General features: G+C 46.0%; 1 protein-coding gene across 1 annotated transcript; it reads left to right on the top strand.

Moving 5' to 3' along the window:
* The first annotated feature begins 12,605 nt into the window (after window positions 1-12,605).
* On the top strand, window positions 12,606-15,024 carry LOC125546670 (chaperone protein ClpB1-like). Its single transcript, XM_048710844.1, has 6 exons — window positions 12,606-13,452; window positions 13,552-13,655; window positions 13,735-14,075; window positions 14,175-14,454; window positions 14,538-14,735; window positions 14,848-15,024. The coding sequence occupies exons 1-6, from the start codon at window positions 12,606-12,608 to the stop codon at window positions 15,022-15,024; spliced, it is 1,947 nt and encodes a 648-aa protein (XP_048566801.1).

Consider the following 15,024-nt stretch of genomic DNA (forward strand, 5'->3'; position numbering starts at 1 on the left):
AGATAGACTTGATCATAAACCCACAATTCATCGTTCTCAACAAACACACCGCAAAAAGAAGATTACATCGAATAGATCTCCTCGAGAGAGGGGGAGAACTTTGTATTGAGATTCAAAGAGAGAGAAGAAGCCATCTAGCTACTAACTATGGACCCAAAGGTCTGAGGTAAACTACTCACACTTCATCGGAAGGGCTATGGTGATGTAGAAGCCCTCCATGATGACGGCCCTCTTCCGGCGGAGCTCCGAAACAGGCCCCAAGATGGGATCTCGTGGATACAGAAAGTTGCGGCGGTGGAATTAGGTTTTTGGCTCCTGTTCTGATCGTTTGGGGGTACGTGTGTATATATAGGAGGAAGGAGTACGTCGGTGGAGCAACGAGGGACCCACGAGGCAGGGGCCGCGCCCTAGGGGGGCCCCCACCCTCGTGACCGCCTCTTTTGTTCCTTGGAGCAGGGTCCAAGTCTCCTGGATCACGTTCGGTGAGAAAATCACGTTCCCGAAGATTTTATTCTGTTTGGACTCCGTTTGATATTACGTTTCTTCGAAACACTGAAATAGGCAAAAAAACAGCAATTCTGGGCTGGGCCTCCAGTTAATAGGTTAGTCCCAAAAATAATATAAAAGTGGAAAATAAATCCCAATATAGTCCAAAATAGTAGATAATATAGCATGGAGCAATCAAAAATTATAGATACGTTGGAGACGTATCAGGAAGTCAGCTCCAAGAAGAAGGTGCTGAAGAAAAATATGGGTCAGCTGCTACAACTAAGCCTGGCTTGCACAAGAAGGCCCCTACCAAGAGGGTGCCAACCTTAAAGGTTAGAGCCTCAACTGCTGAAACCTCCAAGCCAACTGAAGAGGTTGTTGGAGAAGGAAAGAAGAGGAAGGAAAGGGTCAAGAAGACCACTGCCAGAGTGCTTGGAAGATCCTCCATTATGAGAGATCCAGAAGAAGAGGAAGAGGAAGAGGATGCTGCACCAACTCCCAAAGCTCAAAAGCTTATGGGAGATGCAATTAAGTCAGGGGCTGCTCCATCTAAGCCCAAATCTGCTCCCAAGGCTGCTGCTCAGAAGCCTTCTGCGCCCAAGAGGAATACCAGAAGCATACCTGCTGAGGAGAAGAACAAGGCCCCGGTGCCTGAAGCTCAAGAAGAGGAAGATGATTCACTTGTTTTGAGGAAGTTGAAGCCGAAAATTCCTGACCATAATGATGATCATCCAGTCGCTGAGGACATGCACATCAGAAAGGATGCAGGACTGAGATTGTGGAGATAGTCTGATTCCTATGTTGTTAGGAGGAGGACTGCAGTTGACTATAGGTTTCATACAAAGGAACATCAATACTTCTATGAGACAATTTTGCTTGACAAGAAGCCCATTGTATGTGACATGAAATTGATTGATTGGGAATATATCAAGGAGAATGAAGATCACTTCACAGGATTATATGATAGTTTCAAGGCATGTGGAGTAGATGAATTTGTTGGATAGAATCTCACCAAATGGAATGATGAGCTGATTATGCAGTTTTACTCCACTACCCACTTCTATCCAGATGGAAGGATAGTTTGGATGTCTGAGGGTACAAGGTACCAGTCCACTATTGAAGAATGGGCAAAACTAATCGACGCCCCAAAGGAACATGAGGATGACTTGGATGTGTATGCCAAGAAAAAGAAGGATCACAACTCCATGGCAAACATGTACAAAGAGATCCCGGATAAAGCTTTGGAGACCCATAAGCTTGGATCTGTACACTTCTTGTTGTCTGGTCTGCCTACTATCAACTGGATCTTAACGCACACCCTGCTACCCAAGTTAGGAGATCACAAGATGATTAGAGGACACTCCATCAACATGCTGCAAATCTTTGATGTCCCTCGGAAGTTCAAGGTTATGAGTTTGATTGTAGAAACAATCAAGAGGATAGCTGTTGATCAAAAGAGAAGTTGTGGGTATGATCCACATATTCAGGAGCTCATCAATTCTAAGATGGACACAAGAACTTATTTGCTGGACAAGGAGCATCTACCCTTATATCCTGAATTTAAAGACAACACAGTAGTGATGAATGAGGAGGAACCATCATCAGCTCAAGTACAAGAGAAGAGAGCCAAAGCTAAGGCTGAGAAAGCTGCCAAGATGCCAAGTGTTGAAGAGGCATCTCAAGTTTTCCTGAAGAGCAAGCAAGATCAATTAGGCTATCTGATTCAAGCTACACTGAGGATTGAGAAGGGCTTGGCCACCCTGACTCAGAATCAGGAGAGCCTGCAGAGGATTGTTGAGACAAAATTCTATGATCTTGACCTCAAGGTAATTGAGATTCAGACTTCAGTTGAGCAGCTTCAGGAGGAATCAGAAGAGAGGAGAGGCAAGGAAACTACAGATGCTTTTCAGCGTGTTCCATGAGGTCCGAGGTCTGCTGCAGTGCCAGTTTTAGATGCTAGAGCTACATTGTCAGCACCAGCAGCTACAGCTCCAGTGCCACCTCCAGCACCCACTCCACCAGCTCCAACTACATTGACAGATGCCTTCGTCCTTGGAGTTCTCTCTAAACCACCTCCCGAAGATCAAGCCTGAGAGACTCATAGCACTATGCATTTTCAAACTTTTTGGTAACTTGTTGCCAAAGGGGGAGAAATATGTATAGATCATAGGCTTCGAGAGAGAGTGTCTTGGTTTTTATCTCTCTTGCTTTTGGTTGAACTTTTTATTGTGTGAGATACTTATTTGATCATGTGGTTGATCATTTGCTACCTTAATGCTTGGTTGAATGATACTATCTTTTATATCTTATATATGATCATTCACTTGCTCGGTGATGAGTGCATGCTTTTAATTTGTATCATTTTGAGCGCTCCACCAAGATGTATGTGACATGGAAGAGTAACCCACGATCCTAATCGATTGTGCATTTGCATTCAAACGCAAACCTTAAATAATGCACAAATTTAGGGGGAGCTCTTGCTTATCACATACTTCTTAAAGCGACGATATTTTTCAATCTTATGATCATTTGTAGAAGCTTTGATCTATATGTTGTCATCAATTACCAAAAAGGGGGAGAATGAAAGTGCAACTATCTTTGGGTGGTTTTGGTAATTCCTAACAACATATAGCTCATTGAGCTAATGCTATTTCAAGATAAATATTTTAGGAAAGCTCAATGATTGGCATGGCATGGATTAGAAAGTGGACCCCTCAAAATGCTGAGGACAAAAGATTGGCTCAAGCTCAAAGCACAAGACTCTACATTTTACTTTTAGTGATCCAAGATCACATTGAGTCCATAGGAAAAGCCAATACTATTAAAAGGGGGTGAGGTGTTGCTTAATGAGTTACTTGCTCAGAATGCTTAGTGATATGCTCCAAAAACCCTCAACTACTTTCTCATATCGACATATGTCCCAAACCAAAAGTCAAACTCGGCCCCACCGAAATCTTCTATCCCGCGCCATCGAGTTCACTTGACATAGCCACCGCCACAAACCCTAGTCACTTCGGTCTCACTGATAGGGATCTCGTTCTCACCGAGATGGGGTTGCAAACTCTCTGTTTCCCTTCATAACGTTTTGGTCCAACCGAGATGAGTGATCGGTCCCACCAAGATTGCAATGCAAACTCTCTGTTTCCCCTTCGTAACGTTTCGGTCTAACCGAGATGAGCGAATCGGTCCCACCGAGTTTGCCTGACCAACTCTCTGTTTGTCTATTACCAAAATTGGTCCCACCGAGTTTGTGTAATCGGTCTCATCGAGATTACGTTATGCCCTAACCCTAATGGAATCGGTCCCACCGAGTTGACATGTCGGTCCCATCGAAAATCATAACATTCACATTTTGAACTAAATCGGTCTGACTGAGTTTTATAATTCGGTCCTACCGAGTTTGGAGATTTGTGTGTAACGGTTAGATTTTGTGTGGAGGCTATATATACCCCTCCACCAACTCTTCATTCGTGGAGAGAGCCATCAGAATATGCCTACACTTCCAACATACATTTTCTGAGAGAGAACCACCTACACTTGTGTTGAGGTCAAGATATTCCATTCCAACCACATAAATCTTGATCTCTAGCCTTCCCCAAGTTGCTTTCCACTCAAATCATATTTCTACCAAATCCAATCCTATGAGACAGAGCTGAGTGTTGGGGAGACTATCATTTGAAGCACAAGAGCAAGGAGTTCATCATCAACACACCATCTATTACCTTTTGGAGAGTGGTGTCTCCTAGATTGGTTAGGTGTCACTTGGGAGCCTCCGTCAAGATTGTGGAGTTGAACCAAGGAGTTTGTATGGGCAAGGAGATCGCCTACTTCGCGAAGATCTACCCTAGTGAGGCAAGTCCTTCGTGGGCGATGGCCATGGTGGGATAGACAAGGTTGCTTCTTCATGGACCCTTCGTGGGTGGAGCCCTCCGTGGACTCACGCAACTGTTACCCTTCGTGGGTTGAAGTCTCCATCAACGTGGATGTACGATAGCACCACCTATCGGAACCACGCCCAAAATCTCCATGTCTACATTGCGTTTGCTCCCTCCAAACTCCTCCCTTTACCTTCATATGCAATTGTTTTACATTCCGCTGCTATACTCTTACAATTGCATGTGTAGGTTGATTACTTGAATTGTGCTAAGTTACTAAAATCTGCCAAGACTTAAAATTGGGAAAAGGCTAGATTTTTATTAAGTCAAGTAGTCTAATCACCCCTCCCCCCCCTCTAGACATACTTTCGATCCTACACCGCTCCATGTACCGCGGCTACCACCTCTCGGGGCCCATTCTTCTCGGGCTTAGTAGCGGTTTTGGGCTGTTCTCCTGCAGTTGCAATAACCTGTACTACCGGCCTGGCCAGCGGTTGTACCGCTCTATCTGGTTTGGGCCACTCGATGGGTCTTGAGCAGTTGTACTGCACTCCGGAGCGGTTGTACCGCCCAGTGAAAAAAAGGCAGCATAACGGTTGGATTTGTGAGGGACTATAAAATGAGGGGGTTCTTCCTTCTCCCACCTAGCTCACGCATGCCTCTCTTCTCCTTAGTGCCCGATCTCCTTTTCTAGCCAACCAAACTTGTTGATTTTCTAGGGACTGAGAGAGGAAACCTAGATCTATACTTCCACCAAAGTAAATTTGATTCCCCATACATTCTATTGTGGATCTTCTTACTCTTGGGTGTTTGTACACTATAGACAGAAGAGGTCATCTGGGAGCCACATTCCATTGTGGTGAAGCTCTATGGTGGTGTTGGGAACCTCCAATTAAGTTGTGGAGATTGCCCCAAACTTGTTTGTAAAGTTTTGGGTTGCTACCTTCAAGGGTACCGCTAGGATTAAAGACAGCTTGCATCATGTGAGGGCCTGAGGAGAATAGGGTGAGACATTGCGGTGCTTGGGGTGCATCGTTCCTCCACACTCCTCCAACAGAGACATAGCCCCCCCCCACCACCATCACCAAGGAGGGAACTTTGGCAACACATCCTCATCTCCACTTGCAGTTACTTCTACCCTTTACTTTCGTTGTGCAAACTTGTATTATTGTGTTTACTCTCTAGCTTGTATTTCTTGTTGTTGAGCTTGTCATATAAGTTGTCCACCCAGTTGCATATCTCGACGACTTATTTTATTGTTGAACCTAAAATTTGCAAAATAAGTTAATTGTTAGTCGCCAAATCACCCCCCTCTAGTCGACCATAACGATCATTTCAACCTCGAAGCCTCTAGCAATGGCGCCGTAGGAAAATGGACATTCCGATGCCGAGAGTCGACGGCTTGCGAATTGCTGGCAAAAATGGAGATGCGCCACATGAATCAGCTGCCTGCAGAGAGCGAGGGGGAGAGAGGAAGTAGGGCGAGTGGGGAGAAGAGCAGGGAGGGGGCTTGTTCGCACGGCTGTCTAGAAGAGTGAATTGTTGCAAAACATGACATATGATGCTCCCCTGTGCTGAGATTCGTGCACCTCACCGAACGGCTAGCAGAACATTCACTAAGAAACCATTGTGATCTGATGTCAGATGGTTAACATTTCTGAAAATCAATTATCTCAAAACTATAATTTTCTTTTATGAAATTTGACAAGGCGCTAGTCTTTTGTTTCTTTTTCTTTTGCGGGATAGGCCCAAGTCTCCTCTCAGCTCTTTGGGGCCCTGTTCTAGCAAAATCCACGCAAAAGATGAAAACATGTATCCTATAGTATTCTCCTACTCCCTCCTTCTAAATATGTAAGAGCAACTCCAATAGTTTCCCTAAAAATCTTTCCGTAAAATCAGTTTTTTGGCTTCCCATTACTTTTAGGGAAAATTGTTTGCGAGCAGCTTTTGTCAACTACCGTAAACTTCTTCCCCTAAATCTATTTTAATTTGACTTTTTATTTGACAAAATTAGCTAAATGGCCTAGGCCCACCCAGTCAGTGACACGCGTGAAGGCCATCGGCAGGCAGCGATGCGAGGCGGCGTGCGGAACATCGACTGGCGGCGAAGCAGGCGCGTGGTGGTCTCCGGAGAGGGGCGGTGTGGCCGCGGGTGGCATCACGAGCGGCTGGTGGCACTCAGTGGCGATGGCATGAGCAGCGGGCAGCGGTGTGAGGCAGTGTGGCTGCAGACGGATGCACGAGCGGCGAGTGGTGGTACGGGGACGGCAACGCTGCGGCATTCCGGCGAGGTTACAATCCCGTCAAAAAGATATAGAAAGGACATATTTCCGTAAACTTGTGGGGAGAAGAGACCTCTTTTACAGGATCCTTCTAAAGTTAAAGCCAGTTTACGGAAACTGTTGGAGAGGCTTTTTTCCCTAAACTTCCCGTAAACGATGGTTATATTAGAGATAGGGAACTGTTGGAGTTGCTCTAAGAGCACCTACAATCGGAAGCCTCAATTCTCCGCACACGTCCCAGCGGAGAGCGCATTCACTGCTCGGACAAGAGATAGAATAAAAAATGCCCCCCTCCCCTTTCGGGCAGTCCGTAAATCCCCATACACAGCCCATATATGGGGATGTCCTGGTGTGTTCGGATAGTCCGTCACGTAGGATGAACCACTTTTTCTCAGTTTTTATTCTTTCATTTATCCCTCTCTTCAACTCCATCAATCACATGCATGTGACCGAACAATTTAGGAAGTGTGATATTCTTCAAAGAAATTGGGGGGAGGGGTGTGGTGTGGTGTCAAAGCCGACATGCCCGGGTACTAACCGAGCGCGTCCGCGGAGGTTTGAGGTTTTTTTAGGGGTTAGATTATGTTCTATGACTATATGACCGGAGGCGTAAACTGTGGAGGGGGTGCCGCACACGGCTAGGAATCAATGTTGTGTGCTCTAGCGGTGCCCCCCTCCCACATATATATAGGTTGGAGGGGAGGAGAGGCAGCCAAGGGGGTGCCCAAGTAGGAGGAATCCTACTTGGGCCCCTAGTCCAATTCGGCCTCCCCCTTTTCCTTTTACCGGAAGGGGGAAAAGGGAAAGAGGGGAAGGAAGGAAAGGGGGGCCGAACCCCCACCTCCTTCTCCTATTCGGCCTCCTTCCTTAGGGGGGTGCACCACCCCTTGCGGGCTGGTATGCTTCCCTCCTATGGCCCATAAGGCCCATTATTCTCCCGGGGGGTTCCAGTAACCCCCCCCCCCCCGGTACTCCGATATGTACCCGGTATGCCCCAAAACACTTCCGGTGTCTGAATACTATCATCCTATATATGAATCTTTACCTCTTGACCATTTCAAGGCTCCTCGTCATGTCTGTGATCTCATCCGGGACTCCGAACAACTTTCAGTCACCAAATCACATAACTCATATAATACAAAATTGTCATCGAAACGTTAAGCGTGGGGACCCTACGGGCCCGAGAACTATGTAGACATGAACAAGACACCTCTCCGATCAATAACCAACAGAGGAACCTGGATGCTCATATTGGTTCCCACATATTCTACGAAGATCTTTATCAGTCGTACCGTAATGACAACATACGTTATTCCCTTTGTCATCGGTATGTTACTTGCCCGAGATTCGATCATCGGTATCTTCATACCTAGTTCAATCTCATTACTGGCAAGTCTCTTTACTCATTTCGTAATTCATCATCCCGCAACTAACTCATTAGTCACATTGCTTGCAAGGCTTATTATGATGTGCATTATCGAGAGGGCCCAGGGATACCTGTCCGATACTCGGAGTGACAAATCCTAATCTTGATCTACTCCAACCCAACAAACACCTTCGGAGATACCTATAGAGCATCTTTATAATCATCTAGTTACGTTGTGATGTTTGATAGCACACAAGGTATTCCTCCGGTATTCGGGAGTTGCATAATCTCATAGTCAAAGGAATATGTCTATGACATGAAGAAAGCAATAGCAATAAAACTTAATGATCATTATGCTAAGCTAACGGATGGGTCTTGTCCATCACATCATTCTCCTAATGATGTGATCCCGTTTACCAAATGACAACTCATGTCTATGGTTAGGAAACTTAACCTTCTTTGATTAACGAGCTAGTCTAGTAGAGGCTTACTAGGGACACTATGTTTTGTCTATGTATCCACACATGTATCAAGTTTCCGGTTAATACAATTCTAGCATGAATAATAAACATTTATCATGATATAAGGAAATATAAATAACAAATTTATTATTTCCTCTAGGGCATATTTCCTTTAGGTTTATTATTCATGCTAGAATTATATTGATCGGAAACCTTAATACATGTGTGAATACATAAACAAACACCGTGTCCCTAGTGAGCCTCTACTAGACTAGCTCGTTGATCAAAGATGGTTAAGGTTTCCTAACCATGGACATAAGTTGTCATTTGATAACGGGGTCACATCATTAGGAGAATGATGTGATGGACAAGACCCACTCCTTAGCTTAATATAATGATCGTTCAGTTTTATTGTTATTGCTTTCTTCATGTCAAATACATATTCCTTCGACTATGAGATTATGCAACTCCCGGATACCAGAGGAATGCCTTGTGTGCTATCAAATGTCACAACGTAACTGGGTTATTATAAAGATGCTCTACATGTATCTTCGAAGGTGTTTGTCGAGTTGGCATAGATCGAGATTAGGATTTCTCACTCCGAGTATCGGAGAGGTGTCTCTGGGCCCTCTCGGCAATACACATCATAAGCTTGCAAGCAAATGACTAAGGAGTTATTCACGAGGTGATGTATTACGGAATGAGTAAGAGACTTGCCGGTAACGAGATTGAAATAGGTATGAAGATACTGACGATCGAATCTTGGGCAAGTAACATACCGACGGACAAAGGGAATTACGTATGTTGTCATAATGGTTCGACCGATAAAGATCTTTGTAGAATATGTAGGAGCCAATATGGGCATCCAGGTGTCTCGGTCATGTCTACATAGTTCTCGAACCCGTAGGGTCCGCACGCTTAACGTTCAATGACAATATAGTATTATATGAGTTATGTGATTTGGTGACCAAATGTTGTTCGGAGTCCCGGATGAGATCACGGACATGATGAGGAGTCTTGAAATGGTCGAGTGGTAAAGATTTATATATATAACGATTGTATTCGGACACCGGAAGTGTTTCAGGGGTTATTGGGTACTTATCGGGTCACCGGAAGGAGTTCCGGGCACCCTCGGCAAAAGATATGGGCCAAGAGGGGAAAAGCACCAGCCACAAGGGGCTGATGCGCCCCCCATATGTGTCGGCCTAAGAGGATAAGGAAAGAGGGGAAGGGAAAGGAAAGAGTGGAGTAGGATTCCCCCTTCCGTCCGTCCCCCCCCCCTCTTTCCTTCCCCCTCTGACAAATATGGCAGGGGGCGCGTGGCTTGGGAGGAGCCCAAGCAGGATTCAGTCATACTTGGGGTGTCCCTTGGCCTCTCCCCTCCCCCTCCCACCTATATATATGTGGGAAGGAGGTGCCTAGCACACACCAGATCAATTGTTAGCCGTGTGCGGCGCCCCCCTCCACCGTTTACACCCCCGGTCATATTTTTGTAGTGCTTAGGCGAAGCCCTGTGAGGATCACTTCACCATCACCGTCACCACGCCGTCGTGCTGACGGAACTCGTCTACTACCTCGACGACTTGCTGGATCAAGAAGGCGATGGACGTCACCGAGCTGAACGTGTGCAGAACACAGAGGTGCCGTTCGTTCGGTACTTGATCGGTTGACATGAGAAGAAGTTCGACTACATCAACCGCATTATGAAACGCTTCCGCTTATGGTCTACAGGGTACATAGACACACTCTCCCCCTCGTTGCTATGCATCTCCGTGGATAGACCATTGCGTGTGCGTAGATTTTTTTTTGTTTTCCATGCAACGATTCCCAACACCTAAAATTTGCAAAATAAGTTAATTGTTAGTCGCCAAATCACCCCCCTCTAGTCGACTATAACGATCATTTCAACCTCAAAGCCTCTAGCAATGGCGCCATAGGAAAATGGACATTCCGATGCCGAGAGTCGACGGCTTGCGAATTGCTGGCAAAAATGGAGATGCGCCACATGAATCACCTGCCTGTAGAGAGTGAGGGGGAGAGAGGAAGTAGGACGAGTGGGGAGAGAGCAGGGAGGGGGCTCGTTCGCACGGCTGTCCACAAGAGCGAATTGTTGCAAAACATGACATAAGGATGCTCCCCTATGCCGAGATTCATGCATCTCACCCAACGGCTAGCAGAACATTCACTCAGAAACCGTTGTGATATGAGGTTAGATGGTTAACATTTCTGAAAATCAATTATCTCAAAACTATAATTTTCTTTTATGAAATTTGAGGAGGCCCTAATCTTTTGTTTCTTTTTCTTTTGCTGGATAGGCCCAAGTCTCAACTCAGCTCTTTGGGGCCCCGACCTAGCAAAATCCACGCAAAAGATGAACACATGTATCCTATGTAGTATTCTCCTACTCCCTCCTTCTAAATATGTAAGAGCAACTCCAATAGTATCCCTAAAAATCTTTTCGTAAAATCAGTTTTTTTGGCTTCCCATTACTTTTAGGGGAAATTGTCTGGGAGCAACTTTTGTCAACTCCCGTAAACTTCTTCCCCTAAATCTATTTCCATTTTACTTTTTATTTGACAAATTAGCTAAATGGCCCAGGGCCCACCAGTCAGTGACACGCGTGAAGGCCATGGGCAGGCAACGATGCAAGGCAGTGTGGGAACATCGACGCGCGGCGAAGCAGGCTCGTGGTGGTCTCCGGAGAGGGGCGGCGTGGCCGCGGGTGGCATCACGAGCGGCTGGCGGTGGCATTCGGTGGCAACGGCATGAGCAGCGGGCAGCGGTGTGAGACAGTGTGGCTACAGACGAAGGCACGAGCGACGAGTGGTGGTACGGGGACGGCGGCGCTGCAACATTCCTGCGACGTTACAATCCCGCCAAAAAGATACAGAAAGTACATCTCCCCGTAAACTTGTGGGGAGAAGAGGCTTCTTTTACGGATCCTCTAAAGTTAAAGCCAGTTTGTAGAAACTGTTGGATAGGCTTTTTTGCCCTAAACTTTTCGTAAATGATGGTTATATTAGAGCTAAGAACATCTACAATCGGAAGCCTCAATTCTCCGCACAGGTCCCAGCGGAGAGCGCATTCACTGGACAAGAGATAGAATAAAAAATGCCAACCCCCCCCCCTCCTCCGACCAGTCCGTAAATCCCCATACCCAACCCATATATGGGGATGTCCTGGTGTGTCTGGATAGTCTGTCACGTAGGATGCGAACCACTTTTTCTCGGTTTTTATTCTTTCGTTTATCTCTCTCTTCAACTCCATCAGTCACATGCATGTGACTCAACAATTTAGAGAGTGTGGTGTTCTTCAAAGAAATTGGAAGGTGGGGAGGTGTCAAAGCCGACATGCCCGGGTACTGACCGAGCGCGTCCGCGGAGGTTTAGAGGGTTTTTTTCTAGGGGTCAGATTTTTTTTAGGGAATGCCATCATGGCTCACTTTATTAACTTGGCAATAAGGTTACATCGTTCACTAACACATTAATCAGGAAGTCTGGGGTTCATCGACCCAATTACAAGTCTCATTATTTTCATAAGCAAACTTAGCTAAACTATGAGCTACCGCATTCGCTTCCCGGTTACAATGCAAAAAGTGTACTGAACCTATCAAGCCAGCCATGATGAAGCATTGTGCATAAACAGCTGTTCTAAAGCATTCTAGGGGTCAGATTATGTTCTAAAGCCCCATCCTATTTTCGGCCTAACTTATACTCTATTTGCGGGGAATAACTTACACTCTATTTGTGCTATCTAAATATGGAACGCGCAGTCAGAAAGGTTTCTTCTTTTTTTTCAAATGTGGAAAGGCAGAGGGGAGGGCTACTTGCAACCATGGATGGATACGGCCGGGAAAACTTTCTGTGTGCGTCGTTTCTCTGTTCCGAATAGCAAACAAATAATACTTTCCACCCCCTCAAATAAAAAAGGGAATAATTCTTTCCATATGAACAGCAGACTTACCTTTGATTCTTGTATGTACTGTATGTATGTTGTACTTATAAATTACACGGTGAAGAAAGAGAGAGCGTCCATCAAATCAAATCAAAGAAAAGAAAGAAGAGGACGCTGGAAATCAGAAGCGGAGGAAACTCGCCGAGCTCTCTACTCGTGCCTGCGACGATAATCAACCATGGCCTGGTCATTGTTTGATGGGATCATCACCTTGGGGAGAGGAACTACGGACTCCTCTGCCGTACCTGGCAATACGTCGTCTATCCACTCTGTCGAAGCGTCGGCCGGTGAAGTGCTCTGCGCCGGAGCATTGGCAGCTGCGTGCTGGGCGGCGTGGAGGTACTTCCAGTACAGTAGATGCCTGCGCACCTACGGCCGGGACGTGACGGCCTTGGCCGGCAAGGCCGATCCGGTGATCGGGCGTGATGACGAGATTGATCGTCTCATACGCATCCTCTGTCGCCGGACCAAGAACTGCGCCGCTCTTGTGGGCGCCGCCGGGGTCGGCAAGACGGCCATCGTCGAGGGCCTCGCCCAACGCATCGTCGCCGGGAAGGTCCCGTCCAAGCTCGCCGGAGCGCGTGTCATTGAGCTCAACCTCGCGGCGATCGTGGCTGGCACAACGTACGTTGGCATGTTCGAGGAGCGTATGACGGACTTTGTCAAGAAGGTGGAGGCTGCACGCGGCAAGGTGATCTTGTTCGTCGACGAGATGCACATGCTTCTCGGCGCCGGAGCGGCCACGGGCACCCAGATGGACGCGGCCAACATGCTGAAGCCGGCATTGGCTCGTGGCCATATCCGATGTGTGGGCGCCACTACTGACGATGAGTATTGCATGTACATCGAGAAGGATCCTGCACTCGAGCGGCGGTTTCAAAAGGTGCACGTTAAGGAGCCCAGCACCCATTCCACCATTGCCATCCTCCAGGGGCTTAAACCCCGGTACCAGAAGCATTATGGCCTCGAAATTCGTGATGCTACCATTGATGCTGCCGTACACCTCGCTGACCGCTATATTGCAGGTGGTTAAATTTTACTGCGTTTATTTTATTATTACTGTTGTTTCGAGACGAAAATTTACTTACGAGCTGAGTTGGGATATCATTGTTGTGTATGTGTAGGTCGTCGGTTTCCTGATAAGGCAATTGATCTCATTGACGAGGCTTGCACGACAATAGAGCTAGGAAGAGGAAATCCAGTTGTTGCGCCGGATCATATTGCACAGGTTGGTATGCACATCACTTCTATTATTTCAGCAGTGTGCGTGTCATGTATATGTCTGAACTGGGGTTTTTAGTTTGAAGGTTGTGAGCGGATGGACTGGAATTCCTATAACCACGCTTAATCAAGAGGAGAGTGTCAAGTTAATCCACTTAGCCGATAGATTGCATGAGAGGGTTGTTGGGCAGAATGAAGCCGTCAATTTAGTTGCAGAAGCAGTGTTGCGTTCAAGGGTTGGTCTTCACCAAGCTGGCCAACCGATAGGCTCCTTCCTTTTTTTGGGCACAACGGGTGTTGGAAAAACAGAGCTTGCAAAAGCTCTCGCCGAACAACTATTTGGTAGTGAGAAAATGATGCTTCGCTTTGATATGTCTGAGTATGTTAGTCCCGAGTCCGTGCTACGTCTCGTTGGAGCACCCCCAAGGTTTCATTTATAATACACACACCTTAATTTCAAGCATTATTATTATATCACAATATTTAGTTTTACTCATACAATGTTTTCTTTCATAACACCATAAAGCAATCATGGTTATGAAGATGGTGGACAACTGACCGAGAAAGTTAGGAGGCGCCCATACAGTGTTATCCTTTTTGATGAGGTGGAGAAGGCATATCCGTCAGTGTTGAATGTTTTTCTTCAGCTCCTTGACGATGGTGTGCTGACTGATGGTAAAGGACACAATGTAGATTTCAAGAATACAATTATCATTATAACCTCAAATGTTGGGGCAGAGCACCTAAATGTAGGAGTGGCTGGAGAAAAGACAATGACTGCTTCGCGAAACCTTCTCATGAAACAGGTTTGTGAATCACAGATAGTCCACTTGGAATTTAGTAAAGCAGATGCTCACTGATTCATTATGACATATATTTGTTGATGCAGGTTCAAAAATGCTTCAAGCCTGAATTTCTCAATAGATTAAGTGAAATTGTAGTATTTGAGCAGCTCTCACACCATCATCTGAAAGAAATCGTGAATATCCAACTGAAGAGTGCCCTTGCTAAAATAGCTGGCAAGGGCATATCTGTTGTTATAAATGATGCCGTGTTGGATGTCATTTTGTCGGAATCACACGACCCGGTAAGTATTTTCCTTTTCAAAGTAATCATACCATCTATCTTGTCTTTTCAAATAGCAAATAGTAATCCACTTTCCCTATGTTACTGAACCAACACTACTTGGATTTTTACAGTCGTACGGTGCAAGGCCCATAAAAAGGTGGATAGAAAAGAACATAATGACAATTATCTCCAAGATGCTGGTCAATGGAGAAGCCACTGAAGGATCAACAATCTCCATTGATTCGACCAGCGACAAGAAAGGGTTGAAATACCAATTGGCACAGAAGAAAAATGTGACGGATCAGTGA

The sequence above is a fragment of the Triticum urartu genome, chromosome 3, assembly GCF_003073215.2.
Source record: "Triticum urartu cultivar G1812 chromosome 3, Tu2.1, whole genome shotgun sequence".
Taxonomy (NCBI): domain Eukaryota; kingdom Viridiplantae; phylum Streptophyta; class Magnoliopsida; order Poales; family Poaceae; genus Triticum; species Triticum urartu.

Bases quoted from the DNA above. Each gene is read 5' to 3' on its own strand.
- LOC125546670 (XM_048710844.1), top strand. From the start codon at position 12,606: ATGGCCTGGTCATTGTTTGATGGGATCATCACCTTGGGGAGAGGAACT. The intron at 14,455-14,537 runs GTTTGTGAATCA...TTGTTGATGCAG, and splicing joins GAAACCTTCTCATGAAACAG to GTTCAAAAATGCTTCAAGCC. The intron at 14,736-14,847 runs GTAAGTATTTTC...GGATTTTTACAG, and splicing joins TGTCGGAATCACACGACCCG to TCGTACGGTGCAAGGCCCAT.